Genomic DNA, 24575 nt, shown 5'->3' with positions numbered 1-24575 from the left:
GAGAGAGAGAGCAAGTGTAAAGTAGAAAACGAGGGAGAGAAATGTATCAATAAGCCATGAGCTAAACAAAAGAAAAGACTTTTATTTTGGCGTGGCGTGTGACGTCATAAGGCCACGCCGCTCTTGCGCTGGATTCAGCTGGCGAAAGGTTTGTGTTTTAAAAAGTTTACATAAATATAAAGCGATTGATTTAAAGTTTCAGTTTTTTTATCCGATGCTATGTACCTGATGTTGACATTATTTTCATCTTTTATACAACGAAGTACTATTTTACTCTCAGTAATGAGGGCTGTGTTTTAATGAAGGTTTAATTTATTAAATAGCATATTGTCATTCCATTCGAAGTATACATCACTGTATATAAGAAATGGAGTACCATTTAATCAGCTCATTGTTTCTTGCTTGGACTAACCTGATTTCTTTTTGTTGATTACTCTTATATAAAACTGTTGAAGCAAGTGTTGAAGAGAAGTTATTTTGTTTCTGTTCTTTGTTTTTTATTTATTTAAACAGAACATTTTTATTGTTTTGTTCATTTTAAACAGGATAAAGTGTCCAAACACAGAGAAAAACTCCTGCTGAAGCGACTGATCTCCACACTGTTATAAAGATGGCGTTTATTAAAGAGGAGAGTGAAGATGTGAAGATTGAAGAAACATTCACAGTCAAACAGGAAGATCCACAGGAACAAACAGGTTAATGTTTAATGAACTTTGCAGTCATTTTATTTTTTAGATAAGATTGCAAAAATGATTGTTTATTTGATACTTAGCCTTTAATTGTCATTTATAAAGCATTAACAGTCCTCACTTTAGATTAGGTCACAAAACCGCATGAAGTTGAGTTAATAAAGCATTCATTAACATGTATAGTAACCATTAATATATGCCTAAATAATATGATACATAAGCATTGATTTCAATAGTTTATTAATCATTTACTAACTCATTCTGAAAAATCTTAATACCACCAACTGCTCTTGAATTCAATTGGTTTGTAAATAATGCAATACTTCATTTAGTAATGAAAAATAAATCATTAACAAAGTATGAAAATACCATTATTAGGCACATAATAAATGTGGTTGTAAGTCAAGAGTACAGCATTTGTAGCTGCAAATATAAACTGCTTTCTAACGTTTATTAATGTAGAGTTAATGCTTAACAAGTAATGAATTCAATAGACGCTAATGCGTAGTAAATGATTCATAGTGTGTAGTTATTATAAAGTGTTACCAAATATTTTTATTGATTTTTCAAGTCTTCAATTTTTTCACACATTGAACAACAAATTAACATGATACATAGCTACAGACATACTCACACCCCATAAAGAAAAAGATAGAAAAAAAATGTGTAAAAAAATAAGTAGATAAAACAAATTAGGAAATTAGGGATAAACTTTCACCTTGGATATAATAACCCCTGAGCATTCAATGTAGGATAGGAAAGGCTGCCAAACCTCATAAAACTCTTTTGTAGAGCCTCAGATGATGTACTTAAGATGCTCGAGTTTAAGATGTGATAACACTTCTAATATCCAATGTTTGTGGAATGGCGGGTTTGTTTTTTTCCAACTAACGTCTGGCCAATAAAGAAGAAAAGGCTATGATCTTTATTACATATAGATGAAAATTATCTAAAAATATTGGCCCAAAATGTATGTAATCTAGGGCATCCCCAGATCATCAGATCTGCTGGCTCCAAACCACATCTGGGGCAAGATGAATCTGACCCGGCCTGGATACATTTTTGCCAGCTTGCATTTAGATGTGAAGCATATGAAGCACTTTAAACTGAAGAAGACCATGTCTAATACATACAGAAGACGAGTGTACAAGTTCTATGGCATATTGCCAGGCTGTATCTGATATTTCTAGTCCCAGTTTGTCTTCCCATTTTTGCTTTATACAATTTAGGGAAGGGGAGACAGTTCTTTGGATCCCTTCATATAACATGGACATCATACCCCCTTTGATATGGGTCCATATTTACCAATTCATCTATCTAACATGCTTCTGGTTGGTTCAGTAAAGGAGAGAGGTGTTTTTTTAACAAAACTACAGACTTAAAAGTACCTAAAAAATTTGACTGGGGAATCTCATTGTCTGTTTACTGTTGAAATGAGATAAATATGCCATCTTTAAACAGGTCCTTAACACAGTTAACTCCCTTCCTAGACCATCATTGGACTGCTGAATCTATAAGAGTGGGAGGGAAAAACAGATTTAACAAAATGGGAGCAGAAGGCAATGCTTGTTTATTATTAAAGTGAAGTCTGAATTGTGACCATATTCTGAGTGATCCATTAATAATTGGGTTATTCATAGAATATTGTTTACTCACTTGAATCGAAGCACAAAGTAGTAAGTGTAAAGACGCTGGATTAGACGTGTACTTTTCCATCAGTAACCAAAGTGGGGCCTCATCATTACAGATGTGGAAAACCAGAATATCAGTTCGTGTAAATTGGCTTCATAATAATATGCAAGAATTCCTTTCTTATGCAAGGAATTTTCTTATCCCAGAGAAATGTAGAAATAAAATAATTTAACTCCTTGATATAATGACTTGAGAATAAAAACAGGCACGGTCTAAAATAGAAACAGAAATATTGGTAGTGTTGTCATTTTAATGGAATTGATCTTCCCAGCCAAAGATAAAGGAAGGGTTGACCACCACGTCATGTCTCGTTTGGCTTTGTCTAATGTCGTTTTGAAATTATTATTGAACAAATCCTTATATTTGCGTGTCACACTCGCACCCATATATACAAATTTATTAGGACTTACTGAAAATGGAAAGGATTAGAAGAACATTTGCTGTGCTCTTTTATTGATAGGGAAACTCTTTGCTAGATTAACTTTGTATCCAGAAACATTTCCAAATTCTAAAATTATTGTAAGAGCTTTTGGAAAACATGTATCTGGATTTGTCAGAAAAAAAGAAGATGATCATCCGCATATAGCAGGAGCTTATGTTTATGTCCATCTCTGAAAATTCCTTGCAAGCCATCTGAGTTCATTAATAAGGGTGAAAGAGGTATGATGGCAATGTCAAAGAGCAGAGCGGACAGAGCCCTGTCTCGTTCTCCTAGAGAGTGGAATACATTTAGAAATAATTTTATTTGTTTTAATGGATGCTTGAGGCCTGGGATATAAAATTTTAACCCAGGAACAGAATCCAGGGTCAAAACCATTTTTTTACGCGCTGTAAATAAATAGAAAGTAGATAAATAGAGAAAATTTTAGCCAAATTAAGCCTCAAAATCACCCCAAAATGGATGAAATTGACCCAACAGCACACACAAGGGAAAAAGGTACACATTCCAGCTTTTATGCAGATGCTGTACGGGTATGTTTCATGTCTGTGAGGCAAATATTCAGCTGTTACCCCAGAACTTTTTTCTGATGTGTTTACCAGTCAGGCACAGAATGAACAAGTATTCCCTGTCTGCTTTACCAATTTTAGAAAAACATTTTGTTGTTGTTATGAATATACAAATAAAAAAAGGCCATTTACAGCGTTCATGGGTGCGCACCCGAGATCAGAAGACACGTTCACACTAGCTAAACGTACCGTACTATGACGCCATACACCTGGGTGCCGACCAAAAGTGCTATGGCCCTATCATACACCTGGCGCAATGTGGCGCAAGGTGCAACTCAATTGTTATTTGCTACTTTCAGCTCGGCGCAAGGGTCATTTTGAGGCATTGAGCCACATTGTTTAAATGGCAAATGCATTTGTGCTCATATGTGCGCCTCAAACGGCAACCTCCCGCTCTCTTTCAGGAAGCCAATACGGAAGTAACTAAAACTGCAATTCATCCGAAATTCCGCTAGTCCTGGCCGCTCCTGGCTCCAAAATAGAGCTAATTTCAATTGAGCCCACTGTTAGAATGGCCAACTTTACAGCAGAAAAAAAGGTGTTTACAGCCTGGTACAAAAAAGATTTTTGTTAATACAGCTAATATTACCCTTCATGACAACTGTGAGGGGGGTGAATTTTTTTTTTATAAGTCATCCGTTTCCTTTGTATTAAGTTATATCAAGTTTGCATAATTAAGGGAGTGGCCACTTGAGTGACAGCTAGGTCTTGTTGGTCGCTAACACATCACCTCAGCTGAATCCAGGAGATTAGGCACTGAACTCGGCATATTTATCGTATTTCTGTGTTGTTTTATGTGGCTTTACACAGTCAACTGCCTTTTGGACTTGTTTCCTACAATTATTAGATGGCATGGCATGCTGAGTGCACTTAATTGTGATCACAAACCATTCACGTGGCCTCCGTTTCCCATGTGAGTAAAGTTACATACTGTAGGGATGGTTTACAGTTTAACCCAAAGAATGACCAGTCTGGTAGATTAAGAAGAGCCGGAGTCAGAGATTTAAAAAAAATAAATTAAGTTTATTGAAGATAGTTTGCAGTTTCATTCGCAGAAGCCAGCTTCAACACTCTTAATGAGTTCCTAGGCCGCTCTGCTTACAGTTTCAACAATCGAACAATTATACTCTTTACACAAGTCCAGAAAGGGTGAGATCCAGGTAAACAGTTCTCATTGGTTACAACAGAAATAGACAATTCTAAATACATGCGTCAAAGAAACATAGTATCCACTTCCAGATATGGATGGCCTTAATGCGTGCGTCAAAGAAAGCATTGTATCTGTCTCCAGATATGGATGGCGACCTGATGCCTAGAGGTGAGGTCACCTTAAGTTATTAGGAGCTGATCTCCGACCTGTAAAAAGCTAAACCAGGAAAACAATAGACACAAACGACCATCTGTGTTAAAGACTCAAGGATGTTTCTTGTACGTTCAGCTGTGTTATCAGGCTGGTTCAAGACTGTTTCCATCAACAGTCTGCTGCAATATCTTGGCTACACACAGTCTGTCTCCACACAAAAAGGAATTACATTACTATTAATTATACTCAAAAACAGATCAGTCAAACAGCTATAATATTATAGGCAATATATCAGGACAATAAAACAGCTGTCTTCTTCTCCTCTGTATTGGACCTCCAGTCATAGACAGATGGAGAGAGAGAGAGAGGTCTCCATGACCTATGACCTGGTTTGTGTGTCTCCTAAAAACAAAGTTAAAATAGACAGGCAAAAAGAGAAACAAGGACACAGAACATTCTTGCAGTAAGCAGTTTTAACTTATTCGTTAGTTAAAATCAATTCACAGTTAAATACTGAGAAACAGGATGATGAAAAGGATAAACGTTGGTCCATGATGAGACGGATTGGAAAGCAGAAATCCGAATCCTTCAGTCCCCCCTTTTGACCCGAATGGAGTCCAAACTCCGCTTCCGGTCAACCAGTGAGGTCACTAAGGAGAGTGAAAGTAATGACTCATGCTCCCTTAATAAGTTCGCAGAGTTTTCTTCACCCCTTCTTGGACAAGCTGGAACCTAAAAATTCCAGTCCCCAAGCTAAGGGCTCTTTCACTCTCCACTCACAAAAGGAGTTCACGCTTCTCATCATCGGTGGGATTAAGGGTCCTGCAAGCAGAAGTGAAAACATACAAAAAAAACAACAGCGGACCAAAGTCCAGAATGTGAACACAAATGCGCAAGTCCTCCAGAAGTAAACAACTCATAATTTCCATCGATACTTCCTCTGATGCGTCTACAACTTGCTCCAACTCTAAATCCAATCATACAGGCTAATTCTAGTGCTCAGAGATCCTCTGATCAGACTCAAAAGGTCATCCACTCGACCTAAGCCACACAGGATTCAAATTCATGACCTGCAAAAACATCTTTATCTTTACCAGTTTTAAAACCTTCATCTGCATGTTCTGTAACTTCAAATTAGAATAATGAAGCATTTTTACATTAACACACATTAAACATGCCAACAGCACAGTAGTCCAATTCAGCACCATTACTATGTTTAATTATTACCTTGCTGAACTCCAGGTCAGTCAAGTCCACTTAAAATATCTTTTCATTCAAATAATGATGTGATTGTAGTGATGCAACACATTCCTCTGTATCATTGATAGGAAGTGTACAAGCACCCTTGTCCTGGCCATAAATGAGCCAAAATCACCTTCACAGTTAACAAACTAATATCAAATCCACTCTCTGGAAGCCGGGCTAAATGAATAAACACTGTTATTGCACTCCTGGCATTGAGCCAGACCCTCAGTCACCTCAAAGAGACTAGATATAGATATTACCTGTTACCTAAAGACCAAGAAAGATGTAATGGTTTTTACAAACTATTAATCCAAGTCATTAACATGCAATAAGAGGGATTGTAAATCCATTTCTTTTGTTCCCACGTTTTAGGGGTTTAACAAAATCTTAGTCAAATTCAACAAAGATCAAACCTGAGTAATTCAAACTCAAGCATATTTTAACAGAAATAAGACTAAACCTTATAATTATCTTCTCAACTTGTCATTTGTACCATTTACTTTACTCTGACTAAACCATTCAACATAATCAGAAGCAAACAGTATGATCTTGTATTAAATTCATTTGATTCTTACTGTCTGGTCAATTAGAAATGCTCACAGGTTAGCTATTTGCTCAAACTTTTGATTATTTGAAAATCTTTCATACATGTCATTTGACAGTAAAACCTGTTTGAAAGCATTACCAACTGAACCAGAACAGACTGATTTAACAACTCTTTCACCACATATAATCAAGACTCTTGCTTGGATATGGACTACTAAATTTTCATTTAAAGACAGTCTAAGTTTCTGTAAAACTTGTCAGTATTCACAATAATAATATTGACTTGAGTTGACTTGAATGCTTAAAAATGCTGTTAAAGTTCAAGCTGCATTTTTGTTTCCTAAAATGTTAATTTTTGCTGCAGCAGTATAAATACTTCTTACTGAATTCAACCATCAGATGCAAATACTTTCATTCAACTTTATCTCTCTGTTCTACACAACATCCAAACAATTATGTTCCTCTGCCCTTGAGGACACACACACACACACACACACACACACACACACACACACACACACACACACACACACACACACACACACACACACACAGACAGAGTGATTTACTGCAGCATTTGCCTTTAACACAAATGACTTCGACTCAATTCTCTGCTTATTTGTCCTATGCTAGAGTGAGGATGCTTTCTGGACTATTGTGGTTAGTGACTTAGCCATTGTCACTGTTTAAATGCCATCAAGTCTAAAATATTTAACATTAATATTCAGACAGCAAAAAATTAACTGTAATTAACCTTTGAACTTCTCAGTCAATTTAGACATGGGTTTGTAACCTGATATGGATGGCAGTCTTCAATTTCACAGCTATAAGCTAATAAAACTTGTTTTAAAATTATTATTATTCCAGAGAGTAATCTGAATCAGGAAAAGAAGTCATTATTAACGATTGCAAACAGAGCCGGATAACCCATCCATTTAAAGCTCATCTCATGGTCTGCATCATCTTTTCATCAGATTCACTCCGCATTATTGACTTCTGCAATGTCTGGCATTTCGCTTATACAATCTGTAATAATATAACACTCATTCCAGAGGTTAGTGACAATATTCATACAGCAGGGACGAATCATTCCCTCAGGACAATAAGCATTAGTGTACCATAGACATGAATATTGTGACAGCTCATAACTAAGTTTGCTTTAGGTGTTGAACTCGCACAAATTTATTCTTAAAATTCTCTGTCCAGTTTCAACTAAATTTACATGATCTTTTATCAAGTTTTAAAGTTTCCGTTCATAATCAATGTCTTTTCTGAGACAATCAGCTGGTGCATTTTGTTTTCTTAATATCGTTGCTAAGCAAGTCGATAACAGAAAAAAACAACTCATGGCTTCACTCAAACAGTCTCTGTCTCTCCGTTTCATGCACATAAATTTTCAATAGTCTTAGACTATAACATTAAAATGATTACAATTCAGAATCTTTAATCATTCACCAACGTTCCAAATGTCAAAAGTTTTTATCTCTCAAAACTCAGTTGGAACTATTTAAAGACTAAGAGAATTTCTTGTAATTATTTTACCTTAACTGCTTAATTCCATTCAGCTGTGTTATCCAAACCATCTCACAGCCAGTTTTTATCTTTAGCCAACACCATCTCGAAAATGTCCTTTGCCATGAATAAGGAACTGCATCAGTAAAATACTATGAAAAATCAGACACATCAGTTAAAAATCATCTCAGCTTCACATTCAGGAATTCAGCATTCTTAAAATTCAGACATATTTATTTATTTATTTATTTTTAATTTTTAAACAGGAAAAGATTAAAAGATAATCGGGCCTGACTCAGCATGAATGCTGTTTTTCAGCAGGTTCTTGCTCTGCAGAACATAAAAACAGACAAACATCTCATCCATCAACACAGTACAAACAGTCACCAAACATTTAAGATAAAGAAAAAAAGCAGGCTACTATCTCAGTGGCTACAGCGATAGTTGACCATCAGATGACGAGCATGGGATTTCTTAAAAAGTCTCAGTGTTGGTATTGTTTTGAGATGTTGTGGGATCTCATTCCGGACTCTTGTGAATACATAAAAGAAAGATCTCTGTCCATAACAGTTTTTAAAAGCCGGTACTGGCAAACATCCATTTGTTACAGATCTGGTGGAACGATCAGTCCTTGTGTTGAGTTTAGGTACCAATGCACAAAGGGCTGCTGAGGTAGAGCTATTTAAAATTTGATAGTACAGTTTGATACCTGTGTTCATAATGTAGTTTTGAAATGTTAAAGCTTTAGAAAGTGATAGAGCAAAACAGTGATGTGTCCTTCCAGAAAGTCTGTTGTGTATCTTATAGGCCCTATTGTATAGTCTAGCTATTGGCTCCAAGATATCATTTGTTGTGAGAGACCAAATAGGCAGACAGTAAGACAAGGTAGACAAGATTATGGCATGCAGATAAGTTTCTGAAACAGAAAAAGACAAATTTGTCCTAATTTTGCCATAAACAATAGCTTTTGTTTCAGCTTTTTATAAACATTTTGAACATGGTTACAATAAGTGAGGTGAGAGTCCAGACTGATTCCCAAATATTGATATGTGGATACAATGGAAAGTTTTTGATTTGAGAAAGTGAGGGGATGGGATATGGATATTTTTTTCCTAGGTGAATAAAAGTACATACACTCTGTTTTCTTAACATTAATAGTCAAATGATTGTCTTGCAGCCACTCATGTAAATGCTGAAGATCTGTATTTAATTTATTGTTAATTGTGTCTGTACTCGATCCAGACACAAAAAGTACAGTGTCATCTGCATACAATAAAGAATCTGAATGTTTAATTACCTGAGGGAGGTCATTGATATACATCAGGAAAAGTAAAGGTCCCAAAATACTTCCCTGAGGAACCCTCATAGAACAACCTAATGCCTGGGAAATTGTTGTACCAATTTTAACAACCTGAGATCTATTGGATAAATATGATGAAAACATATAAATGAGATCAATTTGTTTAAAAGAATATTATGATTAACTGTATCAAAGGCCTTTCTAAAGTCTATGTATAAAGCTCCAGTGACATGTCCTTTATTTAGTGCCATACGTATATGTTCAGTAAATAAAAGCAATGCTGACATGGTTGAGCGCAATGGTCTAAAGCCATGCTGGCTATCACTAAGCAACTTATTGTCTTCAAGATAAACAATTAACTGATTATACAATGCCTTTTCAAGTAACTTAGAAAATGTAGGGAGAATTGAGATTGGCCGGCAATTAGAGACACTAGTTGGGTCCTCAGATTTGAATATTGGAATAATCTGAGCAGTTTTCCAGGTGTCAGGGAATTTATGGAGCCTAATACACAAATTAACTAAATGATGGAAAAGTGGTACAAGAGTACTAGCATGAGTTTTCATAAAATGCATGTTTAAGTTGTTTACATCACAGGCATGAGAAATTCTAAAAGAGTTCAAAATATCAGATAACTCACTTTGCGAAATCTCAGAAAAAGAAAACTGTTGACATGTATTTGGTGGTACTTGAAGCACTGGAGAAGCTAAAAATTTAGAAGACAGCTCTTGTACAGATGAAATAAAATACTCATTGAATGAGTTAGCAATTTTTTCATGATCAGTGAGAAGAGTACCATTTATAGATATTTGTAAGTTTTTGTTATTTTTTAAACTATTTTCACCAGTTATAGATTTAATAGTTTGCCATAGTACTCTTGGGTTGGTAGCAGCTTGATTAACTTGATTTTGAAAATAGAGTTGTTTAGCTTTACGCAATTCAGAGTAACATTTATTTCTGTATTGACTAAAAATAAGCCTATTTTCATGTGTTTTAGAAAATCTGTATGCCTTCAGAGAGGATGCTTTTTTCTTTAAAAGTTGTAAAATTTCAGAATTTACCCAAGGTACTTTGTTGTGTCTGACATACATTTTGCAAGTAGTTGTATACTTTTGCCGTATTTCCTCCACTTTGCTATAAAAATTTGCCAGGATGTAGTCAGGATTTGACAATAACATCTCATTACTCCAATCAGTATCTCCAAATTCAGCATTAAACTGAGGTAATTTGGAGTTTGGTATTTTTGATGTATAATTGTTTTTATGGGTTCTTGGGTGTTTAAAAGTTTTCCTTATGACATATATGAGTGAATGGTCGGAAACAGAGGTGTGAATTACTCCAGATATACCATACTTAGTTGGCTGGTTTGTAAATATAGGATCCAAAATAGAATTACGGGTTTTACCAAATCTAGTTGGAGTCTTAATTAATTGATGTAAGCCCAATTTTATAGCTAAGGCTTTCAAAGATTTGGATGAGTTGTCAATCCAGTTCATATTAATGTCACCTAGAATTACAAGCTCCTTATTTTTAACACATTTTATCATGTCAGCAAGCTGCATTAAGTATGTAGCCGCACTGACATTTGGGGGCTTGTAAGTGACAATAATAGTAACTGAAAGCTGGTTTGATAGATTGACAACTAATTGTAACGATTCTGGATATATAAAATATCCAGTGCTGTTAAAGCAGCCAACCACATTGATATTGGTTAAATTTTAAGAAACTTTACTGTCTCCAATGGTTCTTGACAGCCCATTGCCATTATCTTTTTACCAATCATCTCCTTCAGGGTATCATACCCTGGCATAGTCCGTTGATGCTTGTCACAAGGACAGACATGTCCTCAATAAAGGCAGGATTCTCGTGATCAGGTCTGGACGGGGCCACTGAGGCAGATTACTTTAACTTCAAACAGTTCCCCTCTAATGATGCTTTAGGCCGATAGAGCATCACCCCATTCCAGCACCATTTTTCACATTAAACATCCCCCTTTTCGGGTAGATGCCCCGGGGTTTACGAGGGGTCCCATGCCTTAGGTTGTTTTTTGCTTTGGCCAAGGAAAAATCTTACCCATCTTAGGGAACCCCCCTTCGTGCCCACCGGTCAACTGCCACTCACACTGCAAGCTCCTGTGCAGGCTTCCTCCTTGATTCAGAATTTTCTGCAAACTTGGGAAAGCGCAGTCAAGAACCATGAAAGCCATTGAGACTACCTACTAGAATTTAAACATTGAGACAGGTTAATCGAACACTTAAATCAACTGAATATCAAGCTGAGATTATACAGGGAGTTTAGATATCACCCTGATCCATTCAGTGTCAGGGTCTGCTACCTCAGTATAGCCATCAGGCTCTGTATGTGATGGTGAAGACTAAGGATAAGACAAAAGTTACAAACAGTAATAAACCGCTGAAGACAAGAAATTTCCAAACGGTAATAACAACTGTTCAAATAAATTATCTCTATAGCTCAGCGGGTATATTAGTGTTTTTCAAGATGCTTTAACAAAAGCATTTTCATTCATTCATTTCTCTGTTCACTTAGCCCCTTTATTAATCATGCGTCAAAGAAACATAGTATCTACTTCCAGATATGGATGGCATTAATGTGTGCGTCAAAGAAAGCATGGTATCTGTCTCCAGATATGGATGGCGACCTGATGCCTAGAGGTGAGGTCGCCCTAAGTTATTAGGAGCTGATCTCCGACCTGTAAAAAGCTAAACCAGGAACACAATAGACACAAACGACCATCTGTGTTAAAGACTCAAGGATGTTTCTTGTACGTTCAGCTGTGTTATCAGGCTGGTTCGAGACTGTTTCCATCAACAGTCTGCTGCAATATCTTTACTACACACAGTCTGTCTCCACACAAAAAGGAATTACATTAAAATTAATTATACTCAAAAACAGATCAATCAAACAGCTATAATATTATAGACAATATCAGGACAACTAGAACAGGTGTCTTCTTCTCCTCTGTATTGGATCTACAGTCATAGGAACAGATGGGGAGAGAGAGATCTCCATGACCTATGACCTGGTTTGTGTGTTTCCTGAAAACAAAGTTAAAATAGACAGGCAAAAAGAGAAACAAGGACATAGAACATTCTTGCAGTAAGCAGTTTTAACTTATTTATTAGTTAAAATCAATTCACAGTTAAATACTGAGAAACAGGATGATGAAAAGGATAAACGTTGGTCCATGATGAGACGGATTGGAAAGCAGAAATCCGAATCCTTCAATACTTATATACCATCTCTATACATGTATTTGTTTTATTTAAGATCATTTATCGTTTATATTTATATTTAGAGCTGTAATGCACTGCAGAATCTGATGAATTGATTAGCTGTAGGCTCTAGAACAGTCATCTGAAGCGTTGTCATACAGTGTTATGCTGGATTTCATCAATAGTCTTACATTAACTAACACAGACTATATCTGAAGTGTTTGGAAGTAGTTCACGTTTTCCTCCTGTTGAAAAACGTCCTAAGAACAATGTTTAGTGGCTCAATGTATTACAGCATTGTTTTTAAAAGTCTAAACACTTTATTGATATAGTGTACAACCAAGCACAAGTGGTCAGAATACAAACGAGTCACAGGTAATAAAGTATTAAGCGTTCTCCCAAAGTAAAGTGTGTCTGAACCAGGTCCAAGCAAAATGCCAGCAGGTGTCTGTTGCTCCGCTCACTCTCCGCCTCTTCGCCCTTGTTTGGTATCCCACCATGGGTGTGATGATGCGCGAACAAAATGGCGACGGTTGGCCGCGCCTACTTGTGGCTTCTTTTGCGCTCTTTAGAAACCTATGGGGGACGTCACGAATACTACGTCCATATATTTTACAGTCTATGTTGCGCCCATAGGCTTTCTGGTCTAAAAAAGCAGGTGTGTTTTGGCGCGTTGCTATTTTCAGAAACTGTGAATAGTCTGTTCTTTAGACCAGAACAAAGTCGGTCTATTGTCTGGTGCAAAGTGCGCCTGTCTTACACACTGCTTAATACACACAAGATGTAGAGCAATACGCAAATATCTTTACATATGAAAAAGATATAATATATTAAGGATATATATAGGATATAAATATAAATAATTAAAATATTACAAAACATATTAATTTCTAGCCTACATGAATTTAAAAACCACTGCTTCCATACTTTCTTCATCTCGGGAGGCTTTTTCAGTTCATTCAATTTGCTTTTGTGTAATGTTATTATTATTAGCAGTATTATTTATTATATCCATATTTATATTTGTTTTATTCAAAACAAGCTTAGATTTGTCCACCTGTCAGGTTTAAGACCATATGGGGCACAGCAGGTGTATTTGGAAATAACTCAGTATTTTGACCACACCTTGTTGTTATTATTGTTCATTTATTCGTTTGCTGGAAATTAGAACTGAATTTATAAATAGTTTTGAAACAAATCTTTGCGCTTAACAAACAAAATGAATTATTAATAGGCTAATTGATGTCTGTGCGTAAAGGTTTCCCTATCCAAGAGCGAAAGTGAAAGTAGATCATTTATCTCTCATTCTCGTGCAGTAGATGCTCTGTTTAAGTGTTTTCTTACTAATGAAATGCTCAGTTTTTACATCATGTAAATAGCAAATGCGCATAAGCAACTGGCTTTTAAAGGGAATGGGAGATAAGACTCTGATTGGTTTATTCTCAAAACACACCTATAACTCATTAAGAAAATAAACTCAACCCTTTTAGACCATGCGCCACGGCGCAAAGCGGATTTTCCTATCCTTAAAATAGCAAAAATGCGTTCTGACATGCCCTGAAAGCGTTTGCGCCCTGCGTTTTGCGCTCTGCGCATGGACCGTCAAAATAGAGCCCCTAGTGTGAAAGCACCCTTAATCTCTGTCTTATCAATATGACCAAAATGACTTTTATGAGAAACTCTGAAAACTGGACTGACAGTTTCAATTTACTAGAACTTCTGTTAAACGACTTTTACATTGTAAAAGCACTAGATAAATAAAGATGAATTAAATCTCAATGTGTACACGTTAATAGACCGAACAAAATATGATCTGATTTATTTTATATTTAATGTGCATCAAAATTACAGTGTGTGTAGCCAATGTTTCCTGTGTCTTTTCACTTTTCAGCTTTTGATGAGTTTTTTAAGACTTAATGAAAACTAATGTTTTGTTTATTTATTTCAGACTTTATTGAAGAGAATGAGGGGAGTAAAGAGGAGCAACATCATGTCAAAATTGAGGAAAAAACTCATTTACAGACTGATGAAATTTTGAAAAGGAAAGACAAGAATCGTTTCACCTGCACTCAGTGTGGAAAGAGTTTTGGAAGAAAATACATTCTTGAGAATCACATGAGGATCCACACTGGAGAGAAACCATTCACATGCACTCAGTGTGGGAAGAGTTTCAACCGATCAGAACACCTTAATGACCACATGAGGATCCACACCGGAGAGAAACCATTCACATGCATTCAGTGTGGGAAGAGTTTTAACTGCTTATCAAACCTTAATAAACACACGAGGATCCACACTGGAAAGAAACCATTCACATGCATTCAGTGTGGGAATAGTTTCAGCTGCTCATCAAGCCTTAATCAACACATGATGATCCACACTGGAGAGAAACCATTCACTTGCACTCAGTGTGGGAAGAGTTTTATCCGCTCATCATCCCTTAAACTACACATGAGGATCCACTCTGGAGAGAAACCATTCACATGCACTCAGTGTGGCAAGAGTTTCATCAAATCATCATCCCTTAAACTACACATGAGGATCCACACTGGAGATAAACCATTCACATGCACTCAGTGTGGGAAGAGTTTTAGTCAATCATCATCCCTTAATCACCACATGAGGATTCACACTGGAGAGAAACCATTCACGTGCACTCAATGTGGAAAGAATTTCATCAAATCATCATCCCTTAATCACCACATCGGTATTCACACTGGAGATAGACCCTTCACATGCACTCAGTGTGGGAAGAGTTTCAGCTGCTCATCACACCTTAATCACCACATAAGAATTCACACGGGAGACGACTTCCGGTGGCGCTATGACCAAGTAAGCAGCATAAAATTGAGCTCCGTCAAAATAAAAAAAAGTCAAGTGGTAACTTTAATTCCTAACACTTTGGTTGAAGTAAAATCAAGACCATCAACAAAATGAGCTCGACATCAAGACATAAGACGAGTAATAAACTCGACAATAAGAAGGAAAGGGAGGAAAAACGGAGAACGCCGAGCCCAGTTAGCATCGAGAAGGCTAACGCTAGCAACGAAATGAAGCTAGATCCAGACGTGCTTGAAGAATTAAAGAAACTTCGCAAGGAAAATCAAGAAGGACACAGTCAGACAAAGATGTGCCTCGAAAGAGTGGAACAAACAGTCAAAGATATAAAGGACCAACTTATTGAACACGAAGAAAGAATTGAACGGGCAGAAGAAAGAATAAGCATGGTGGAAGATACATCACGGCGACACCAAAGGGCGATAAAATACCTGCTTCACCGCGAATGGGATCTAACTGCAAAGTGTGACGAACTTGAAAATAGAATGAGGCGCAACAATATCCGAATTTATCAAGTGCCAGAAGGAAGTGAAGGAAAAGATACGGTGGGATTCGTGAAGAAGTTGCTAGATGAAGTACTTAATTTACCGTCAGAAATTGACATTAAGATTGAGAGGGCGCATCGTTCACTAATGCAGAAACCAACGGACACGACAGTCCCCCCGAGATCTATAATTGTCAGATTTCTGGATGCAGCGGTGAAAGACGCGATCATCAGACAAGCGTGGAGCCAAGGTCAGATTCATTTTCGGGAAAAGCGAATCTTCTTTGATCAAGATTACTCCCCTGACCTTCAAAGGAAAAGAGCGAAAGTCTACGAAGCCGTCAAACAACTAAAGAAGAAAGGAATACAGGCAAAATGTGTTTACCCGGCACAACTAAGACTGAAACTTAGCAGCGGCGAGAAAACATTTTCAACGCTGAAGGATGCGACTACACAACTGAAAGAACTCGACATTGAAATACGCTGTGGAGAGAGAGAAAGAATGGAAGAGGAGTTGAAAGAAAAGCCGCGAAATAAAAGGAGAGAACGAGACACAGTATTGTCGACAAGCGACATAAAAGCTTTGATTCAAGAAGGGTAGATTCGGTACTTCAAAACGGGACAATAGTTTTCTTGCTTTCTAAGTAATTCAGGAAGGTGCGTTCCCGCTTGTGTTAGGAGTTTAAAATATGACTATAAATTTTATAACTTTACAAGTTCTGTTGCCATACGTATACAAGTGGTATGTTAAAGTTTTGACGGACGCTAAATTTTAAATAGGAAATGAGTGAAATGCACTCAATCAGACCTCTTATCTTTTACACGTACTTTAGTGTAATAGGGGTTTCAATAGCACTGAGTGCTATATCTTCCCCGGAGAGGATGGACCACGCCTCTCTGCCATACAAACCTGGATTAGATGCAGAACACGTTCGAAAACTGCGTCTAATGGGACAAATGGAAGTTCAGTTCAGTTCTGTTCAGTTTACGGTTAATGAGGGAATTGTTTTTCATTTTCTTTTTTTTGCTCTTTGCTGTCATTTCAAGTGTAGACATACAAACATAAGGAGGAATGCACATCTTAACGTAATTAATGAACATGGAACTATTGAATGTGGTTAGTTACAATATAAACGGAATTAATAATCCTATAAAAAGGAAGAAAATCTTTAATCAGTTAAAAAAATGGCAGTGTTCAATAATATTATTGCAGGAAACACATTTATCAGAGATAGAACATTCCAAATTAAAAAGAGAATGGGTAGATCAAGTGTTTAGTTCATCATTTGAAAATAACAAAAAAAGAGGAGTAGCGATCCTATTAAGTAAATCGGTGTGCTTTAATAGTGAACAAATATTTAAAGATAAGGATGGGCGTTATGTTATGGTGATTGGATCAATTGGAGGTGTAAAGATAACAATTATAAACATTTATGCCCCAAATGAAGATTGTCCGCTTTTCTTTAGAAAAATAGCAGCACTTGTAACAGATAAAAGTGAAGGGATTTTGATTATGGGAGGGGATTTTAATTCTATATTGAATTCTAAACTGGACAGATCACCAATATTAATAAAACCACTCTCTAAAACTTCCAAAGAAATTACAAACTTGATGAATGAAATGGGATTAGTGGATGTTTGGCGATTTTTGCACCCTAAGGAAAGAGACTTTACATTCTTTTCACATGTGCACGGAAGCTACTCAAGAATAGACTATTTTTGTATACCAAAAGCAGATATATATAAAGTAAAAGAGTGTAGAATTGAACCAGCCACCATTTCAGACCACAATCCAGTTATTATGAAAATTAACCTGGGACTAGACACGCAGTTTAGATATTGGAGATTGAATGTCTCATTGTTAACAAACACTCAAACAAAAAAAGAAATACAAGAAGCATTAAAAGAATACTTTTTAATTAATGATGATGGTAATGTCTCCCCTTCAATATTATGGGATGCAGGAAAAGCCACAATAAGGGGTAGGATTATATCTATAGGGTCTCAATTAAAAAAACAAAGAAACTTAAAACAACAAGAATATGAAAACGAAGTAAAAAGGTTAGAGAGAGAACACAAAATAAATAAAAAAGAAGAAACACTTAAAGAGTTAAAAGAAGTTAAGCAAAAATTAGATGAAATACTAACGCATAAAGCAGAAGGAGCTCTTAGATACATAAAAAGAAATTACTATGAAATGGGAAATAAAGCTAGTAGATTATTGGCTTTTCAACTCAGGAAGGACCAAGCTAGCCGTATTGTCCCAAAGATTAGACACCCGGTGACAAAACAAATTGAGACACAACCTAAAGCAATAGCTGACATTTTTGCAGAATATTATCAACAGTTATATAAATGCCAAGACCAAGAATTAAAAAAAGAAAAAATTTTGACATTTTTGAAACCACTTAATCTGACAAAATTATCAAGTGAAAAAGCAAATAGATTAACAGACCCCATAACAGAAGATGAAATTAAAGAAACAATCATTAAATTAAAAAACAATAAATCTCCAGGAGTGGATGGGTTTTCTGCAGAGTATTATAAGGTTTTTGTGAATGATCTTACCCCAATATTATGCAAAGTATACAACTACGCGCTAAAATCACATGATCCACCAAAATCATGGTCAGATGCTATAATTTCAGTATTGTATAAGGAAGGTAAAGATCCTACGCAATGCAATAGTTATCGTCCTATCAGTCTTTTGTGTGTAGACTACAAAATATTAACATCTATATTGGCGAAACGAATTCAAAATTGTATAAAAGATGTAATAAAACCAGATCAAACTGGATTTATTCAAAACCGACATGGAACCAATAATGTAAGAAAGACATTAAATTTACAATCCATAGCGGTAAAAAGTAAAAAGAATGCAATGCTTCTCAGTCTTGATGCTGAGAAAGCTTTCGATAGAGTTGATTGGCTATTTTTAGAGCTAACACTGATAGAAATGGGTTTTGGAGAAAAATTTGTGGAATGGTTCAACATATTATATAAAGAGTCAAAATCAAGAATAAGGGTGAACGGTCAGTGTTCCAAATTCTTTGGGGTAGAAAGAGGAGTTAGACAAGGGGACTCTCTGTCTCCTGCTTTATTTGCTTTAAGTATTGAACCATTAGCAGAAGCCATACGTCAGAATACAGCCATTCTAGGAATAGAAGATGAAGGGAGATCGGTTCATAAAATAGCATTGTTTGCAGACGATGTATTGTTCTACATAGAAAACCCATCCCATTCCATTCCCCCACTTATGCAGTGTTTGCATGAATATGGACTAGTCTCAGGGTATAAAATCAATGAAAATAAATCTGAAGCCATGATGGTTTCTGGGGTTTGGCCTCCTCAGCTTAATGAGCAGGTTTCGTTTCATTGGTCAAAGAAAGGATTTAGGTACCTGGGTATCATTCTTACCCCCAAACCTAGCCAGCTTTTCGACGCAAATTATACAAATCTAATAAAACAAGTTAAAAATGATTTAAAAAGATGGGAGCTTCTTCCTCTCTCATTACTGGGTAGAATTGAGGTAATAAGAATGAACATACTACCCAGATTTCTTTTTTTGTTTCAGTCTCTCCCAGTAAATGTGCCTGTCTCAGAATTTAATTCGTTAGATAAAATATTTGGAAAATTCATATGGCAGAAAAAGAAAGCTAGGATAAAATATAAAACATTGCTTTTATCAAAAGATAAAGGAGGTTTAGGCTTACCAAATCTAAAATATTACTACTGGGCAGCTCAATTAACCGCAATAGTAACTTGGATTAAAAATAATAAAGAATCAAGATGGGTCGAAATTGAACAAAGCACAATAAAAGAGACATCACTGTCCGTTCTACCTTTTATAAATGTAAAACAGGCTCCAAAAATTAAAATAGATAACCAATGGATAAAACATACTCTAAAAATTTGGAATAAAATAAAAAAAATGTTTGGGGGTCCAGAATCTATATCCAGGGCCATGCCTATAGTAGGAAACATTGAGTTTCTCCCATCTGTGTGGGATGGTGGATTTCGAATATGGGCAGATAAAGGTCTTATAACAATAAATCAGTTATTCGTTGGAAAAGAAATTAAATCATTCTCACAACTCCAAGAACAATTTAATATTTCACCAAAAGATATGTATAGGTTCTTCCAAATAAGACATTACATTACAAACCATAAAGAAAAAGCTCTAATCATGCAAGAACCAAATAAAATAGAGGAATACTTCATAAATATTACAGAAAAAAACACTCCAGCTAAAAATCACGTCTCCCATTTATACAAAAGATTACTAAATAATACTGTACAAAATACAGATCACGTTAAAGGAAAATGGGAACTAGAACTAAATACCATAATCGAGGATGAGGTCTGGACTGAGTTATGTGAAGGATGTCATAAAGGAATTAATAGTCAATTGTGGAAAGAATTTGATTGGAAAGTAAAAATGAGGTACTTTAATACTCCTTTTGTAATTTCTACATACGTGAAAGGACCATCGGTAGCTTTGTGTTGGAGAAAATGTGGTAAAATTGGAGACCATACCCACATTTTTTGGGACTGTCCTACGATTCAAGAGTTTTGGAAAAATGTTAAAAAAGAAATAGATAATATATTAGATAGGGAGATACCCCTCGATCCAGTTGTGTGTTTACTGGGAGCACTGCCCAAAGAGATGTTTGATAAGGAAGCAAGATTTGTCCTAAGGATATTATTACTGGTTGCAAAAAAAATGATAACAGTACATTGGATGGAAGAAAGTTCTCCAAAAGTGTCTCAGTGGATTCAGAGACTTAAACAGGTCTATATAATGGAAAAAATGACTGCATGTCTACAGATGAAAACTGATATTTTTCTAAGGAGGTGGAAAAGTATTACGACATATTTGGATATGTATATTTAGAGATTGCTTAACCTCACCTTAACATGACTGTTATTTGATGTAACTATGCAATACAATGTAACTTGATGTACAGATGTATCCCCTGGAAAGTAATTATGATGGCAACACCTTTTATTGTAATTTTTTTTAATTTTCTTCTTTATTTTTTATTATTATTATAATTTAATTATTTATTTTTATTTATTTATTTTTTAGGTACCCCCTCGTGTGTAAGGGGTAAAAATTTTTGGGGAAGGGGTTGTTCTGTAAAATAAATATATAGAAAAATCTTAAATAAAAAGTTTAAAAAAAAAAAAGAATTCACACGGGAGAGAAACCATTCACATGCACTCAGTGTGGGAAGAGTTTCAGCTGCTCATCACACCTTAATCACCACATAAGGATCCACACTGGAGAGAAACCATTCACATGCCCTCAGTGTGAAAAGAGTTTTAGCAAATCATCATCTCTTAATCAGCACATGAGGATCCACACTGGAGAGAAACCATTCTCATGCACTCAGTGTGAAAAGAGTTTTAACTGCTCATCAAACCTTAGTAAACACATGAGGATCCACACTGGAGAAAAACCATTCGTATGCACTCAGTGTGGGAAGAGTTTTATCAGCTCAACACACCTTAATCTACACATGAGGATCCACACTGGAAAGAAACCATTCACATGCACTTAAGCTGGGGTTACACTGGACTTTTCTCCCCTAAACTTCCATTCATAGGCACGTAAGAGAGTAATATGGGATGGCATGTGTAAGGTCCACCCAGTTGGCCCAATGCCGGTGTCCACTGGTGGATGAAGGTTCAATGCCTGTTCGGTCTTTCCAGTGCACAATGTTGATTTACCTTAAATTGAACTCATATCTGACTCCAATTTTAGTATGAGGTGGTTTAGAATATGAATATATTTATCTTTAGTTTTATCTCACTCCAATCATAAAACATTAAGAAGATTATATCAATATGTAATTTAGATAAATGTTTGAACCGTTTGTCTTCACTAGTAACTATCACATCCGTTCATTCGGGTGCTCATGTCTCTCAGAGAAATCGCCCCGGCCGAAGGCGTCCCTCACGGTCACACTCTGGTCAGTCTTGAATATTAAACAGAGGTAATTGACTAATACTTTTAGATGGCCGCTACCAGCGCACTCGTTCTAAAGTACTTTTAGTTAGTACTGTTAGATGTCCACCCTTGAGTTAAGACAATCATCATTTCTAATTAGAGGTTAGGGCATTATTATGAATGTACCCGACTACTGGACTCATTAGTAACTTTGGTTTTTACCAAGCCCATGGTTTCCCATATGAACTTAATTTAAAATAATATTACCTTCAAACAAAGGTCGGGTACCCAATCTAGGTTAGTCGTGCAACTCCTTGTTGTCCTAGACGGAAGTTAACGCCCTTTCCACCTAAGTACACTTGAATCAATATCAAGAGTTAGTCGGATCCCTAAAACACAATTAGTGTGCCCAATGCTCCATCTCAACTGGATTTTAGTCCGTCTACTGACCTGACGCAAGACGTGCGGAAACAAGGATACAGCGTAATCTACTTGAATTAATAATTACAGAGTGAGCAAAATATGTTCAAACATAACAATTTATTAGTCAGGTAAATGTATTATGCCAATTCAATCAGTCAATTCAAAAATTATCAATACAAAACATCAAATTATCAAAGATAAATCCAAGATGAAAAGATGCATACCTGACTTCAAATTATACATAACATGGAGCGTAAGTAAACATGGGAAAGTCACACCCTTCACAGTGGTTCAAAAGATGCCTGAAGTTATATATTTATTGTTTTGATTGTCTATTTCTGAGAGAATGAGACCATTGTACCAATCGCACTGAAACATTTCAAATGATATCAAACATGATAGATAAAGTCACTTGGGTTAATTTAGAACATTTAGACTTTGAAATGACCATAGTGTGATTTGGGGTGGTTGTAGTCGAGATTCATGGGATTTAAATGTAAATGTAGGGGAAGCTGGCTTTGTGGGTCTGGGTTGTGGAGTCAATTGTCTCTGTTTTTGGCTCATGTTTGAATTGTCAAAGACATCAAAATATTTGTAATATCTCAATTCTAACAGTTAACCCTCATTTGACCCAGTGGGTCAGATATTGTGTCCATGGGGTCACTGATGTTTCTTTGTTGAGGTCGTTCAGGGGCAATTCAAGACAGTCTCTGCATAATTTTTAAGTTGTAATTCTTGTTCAGCAGGTAGCTAAACAGGTCCAGGTTCGTTTTCACCTCTTTTGATGAGCCTGACTCGAATACACAGCTCATTCGGTCAATGCAAATTATCAAAAGGTGCAACTTATTAAAACAGTATAACAGGCAGTATTCATCATAAAACATATCATCATGACAATACATTCAAATAAATGACATTCATATTCAAAATGAAAAAACATGAAGATATTTGTCATACATGATAGTAATCACATTATTTAACCATAATTATGAAGGTATATCTATAATAATGTGTGTGTTTGGCGTTTGTGTGTGTGTGTGTGTCTCTGAGTCTCTGTGTGTGTAGGCTTGGCCACAACCGATGGTATTTGTCAAATTTAAAATTTCCTAGTTGATTATTAGGAGTGTCCACACTTCAGGTTTAATTTTAATCATTTTAGCACTTATTCCTGTTATTGGTGATAGATTGGAAAACCAGGGGCCCTCTAGTTTGTCAACCATCCCTATAACAGTCAGTGTATGAGTTCTGCCATTCATGAGCTTTCCAAAAATGTCGCTGAACAATAGAACGTGGGATTCGTGGAAAACTGCTTAGAGGCTTAATTGCTAAAAGATTTCCATCCACTCTTTCAGTATTCAAACCAATATACCATGGTTTACAGTAGCTTTTGGAATCAATCCATAAAGTAGACATTTGTCTGCAAACCCCCTAGCAACACAAAGTGCATGTAATCAGGGACCATGCCATTGATCAGGTCAAAATTTGGCAAGTCCACAATTGGAGATGGTCCTTTTATGCCTAAAATGCTGTGTTCGTTTTGGCAATTTCACCTATTTGCACAGTTGTGTTGTGATCTCTAAGGTCTGGCACCTCTTCCAAACAAGGATACACTCTCACAGACCCATTACCTTTTCTTACCTGAATATTCGGATGAAGACCCACACCCATACTCTCCAATAAACTGTTTGAAATTTTGCAGTAAAGGACGTGCAACAGCATCACGAATAGCACATAATGCATTGACCTTTGTGGTTTTGACTGAGTGATTTTCTGGGTCCTGCCACTGAAGTCCTGTTTGTCCAAGACTTTTGCATTCCTCTACAAAAGGTTTGAGGAAGCTAGTCATCAGGGGCTTAGATGAGCCAAACCACAATGCACAAAGTAGCACATTTTTTAGCACATTTTTATCTCTTTCCTCTGGGGGCAATTCATTAACAGAACATAGTAAGAGCCAAATGCTGAATTTAGATGACTCGAACACAGGCACTCCATCACAATTAAATGAGAGGGAAAAGAAAGAATCATTAAATGATTTTAGATGTTTGTACAGCTCTCCTCCAGAGATATCTGTTATAGTATCTTGAGTTTTGTTCATTGTAAATATTTGTTAAAGGTTTATCCTCAAAAAGAGCTTTAAGCTGATCCTTTAAAGGTATACAAATAAAAAACTGTCCATGCTCTAAACTTTGTCTCACAGTTTGTGTTGTGGAGCAAATCTGATATTTTAATTCACTGTCCTTAGACTCTCAAAGGCCAATGTAAAAGCTGCAAACACCACAGTAATGGTGGTATCGTGATTTGTCTACAAACTCTTTAAATGCCTTCTCTAACATGTACTTGCTACGTGGG

General features: G+C 36.2%; 1 protein-coding gene and 1 pseudogene across 2 annotated transcripts; one reads left to right on the top strand and one right to left on the bottom strand.

Annotated features, from left to right (window-relative positions):
* The first annotated feature begins 88 nt into the window (after positions 1-88).
* LOC137491203 (uncharacterized) lies at positions 89-24410 on the top strand. 2 transcript variants are annotated; one of them, XM_088650033.1, is made up of 4 exons: positions 89-148; positions 546-695; positions 14477-15344; positions 21058-24410. In XM_088650033.1, the coding sequence occupies exons 2-4, from the start codon at positions 611-613 to the stop codon at positions 21122-21124; spliced, it is 1020 nt and encodes a 339-aa protein (XP_088506159.1). In that variant the 5' UTR covers positions 89-148; positions 546-610; the 3' UTR covers positions 21125-24410. The 2 variants fall into 2 exon arrangements, with proteins under 2 accessions (XP_088506159.1, XP_087104964.2); XM_087248838.2 differs by lacking the exon at positions 21058-24410 and having other exon boundaries at positions 14477-17739.
* LOC147844800 (uncharacterized) lies at positions 23439-24321 on the bottom strand (annotated as a pseudogene).
* Positions 24411-24575: the final 165 nt, after the last annotated feature.

The sequence above is a fragment of the Danio rerio genome, chromosome 4 (assembly GCF_052040795.2).
Source record: "Danio rerio strain M-AB ecotype USA chromosome 4, GRCz13ab, whole genome shotgun sequence".
Taxonomy (NCBI): domain Eukaryota; kingdom Metazoa; phylum Chordata; class Actinopteri; order Cypriniformes; family Danionidae; genus Danio; species Danio rerio.
This window is presented reverse-complemented; position numbering and strand designations above follow the sequence as displayed.

Coding starts and splice junctions, on each gene's coding strand:
- LOC137491203 (XM_087248838.2), top strand. CDS start 611: ATGGCGTTTATTAAAGAGGAGAGTGAAGATGTGAAGATTGAAGAAACA. Junction 696..14,476: donor AGATCCACAGGAACAAACAG/GTTAATGTTTAA, acceptor TATTTATTTCAG/ACTTTATTGAAGAGAATGAG.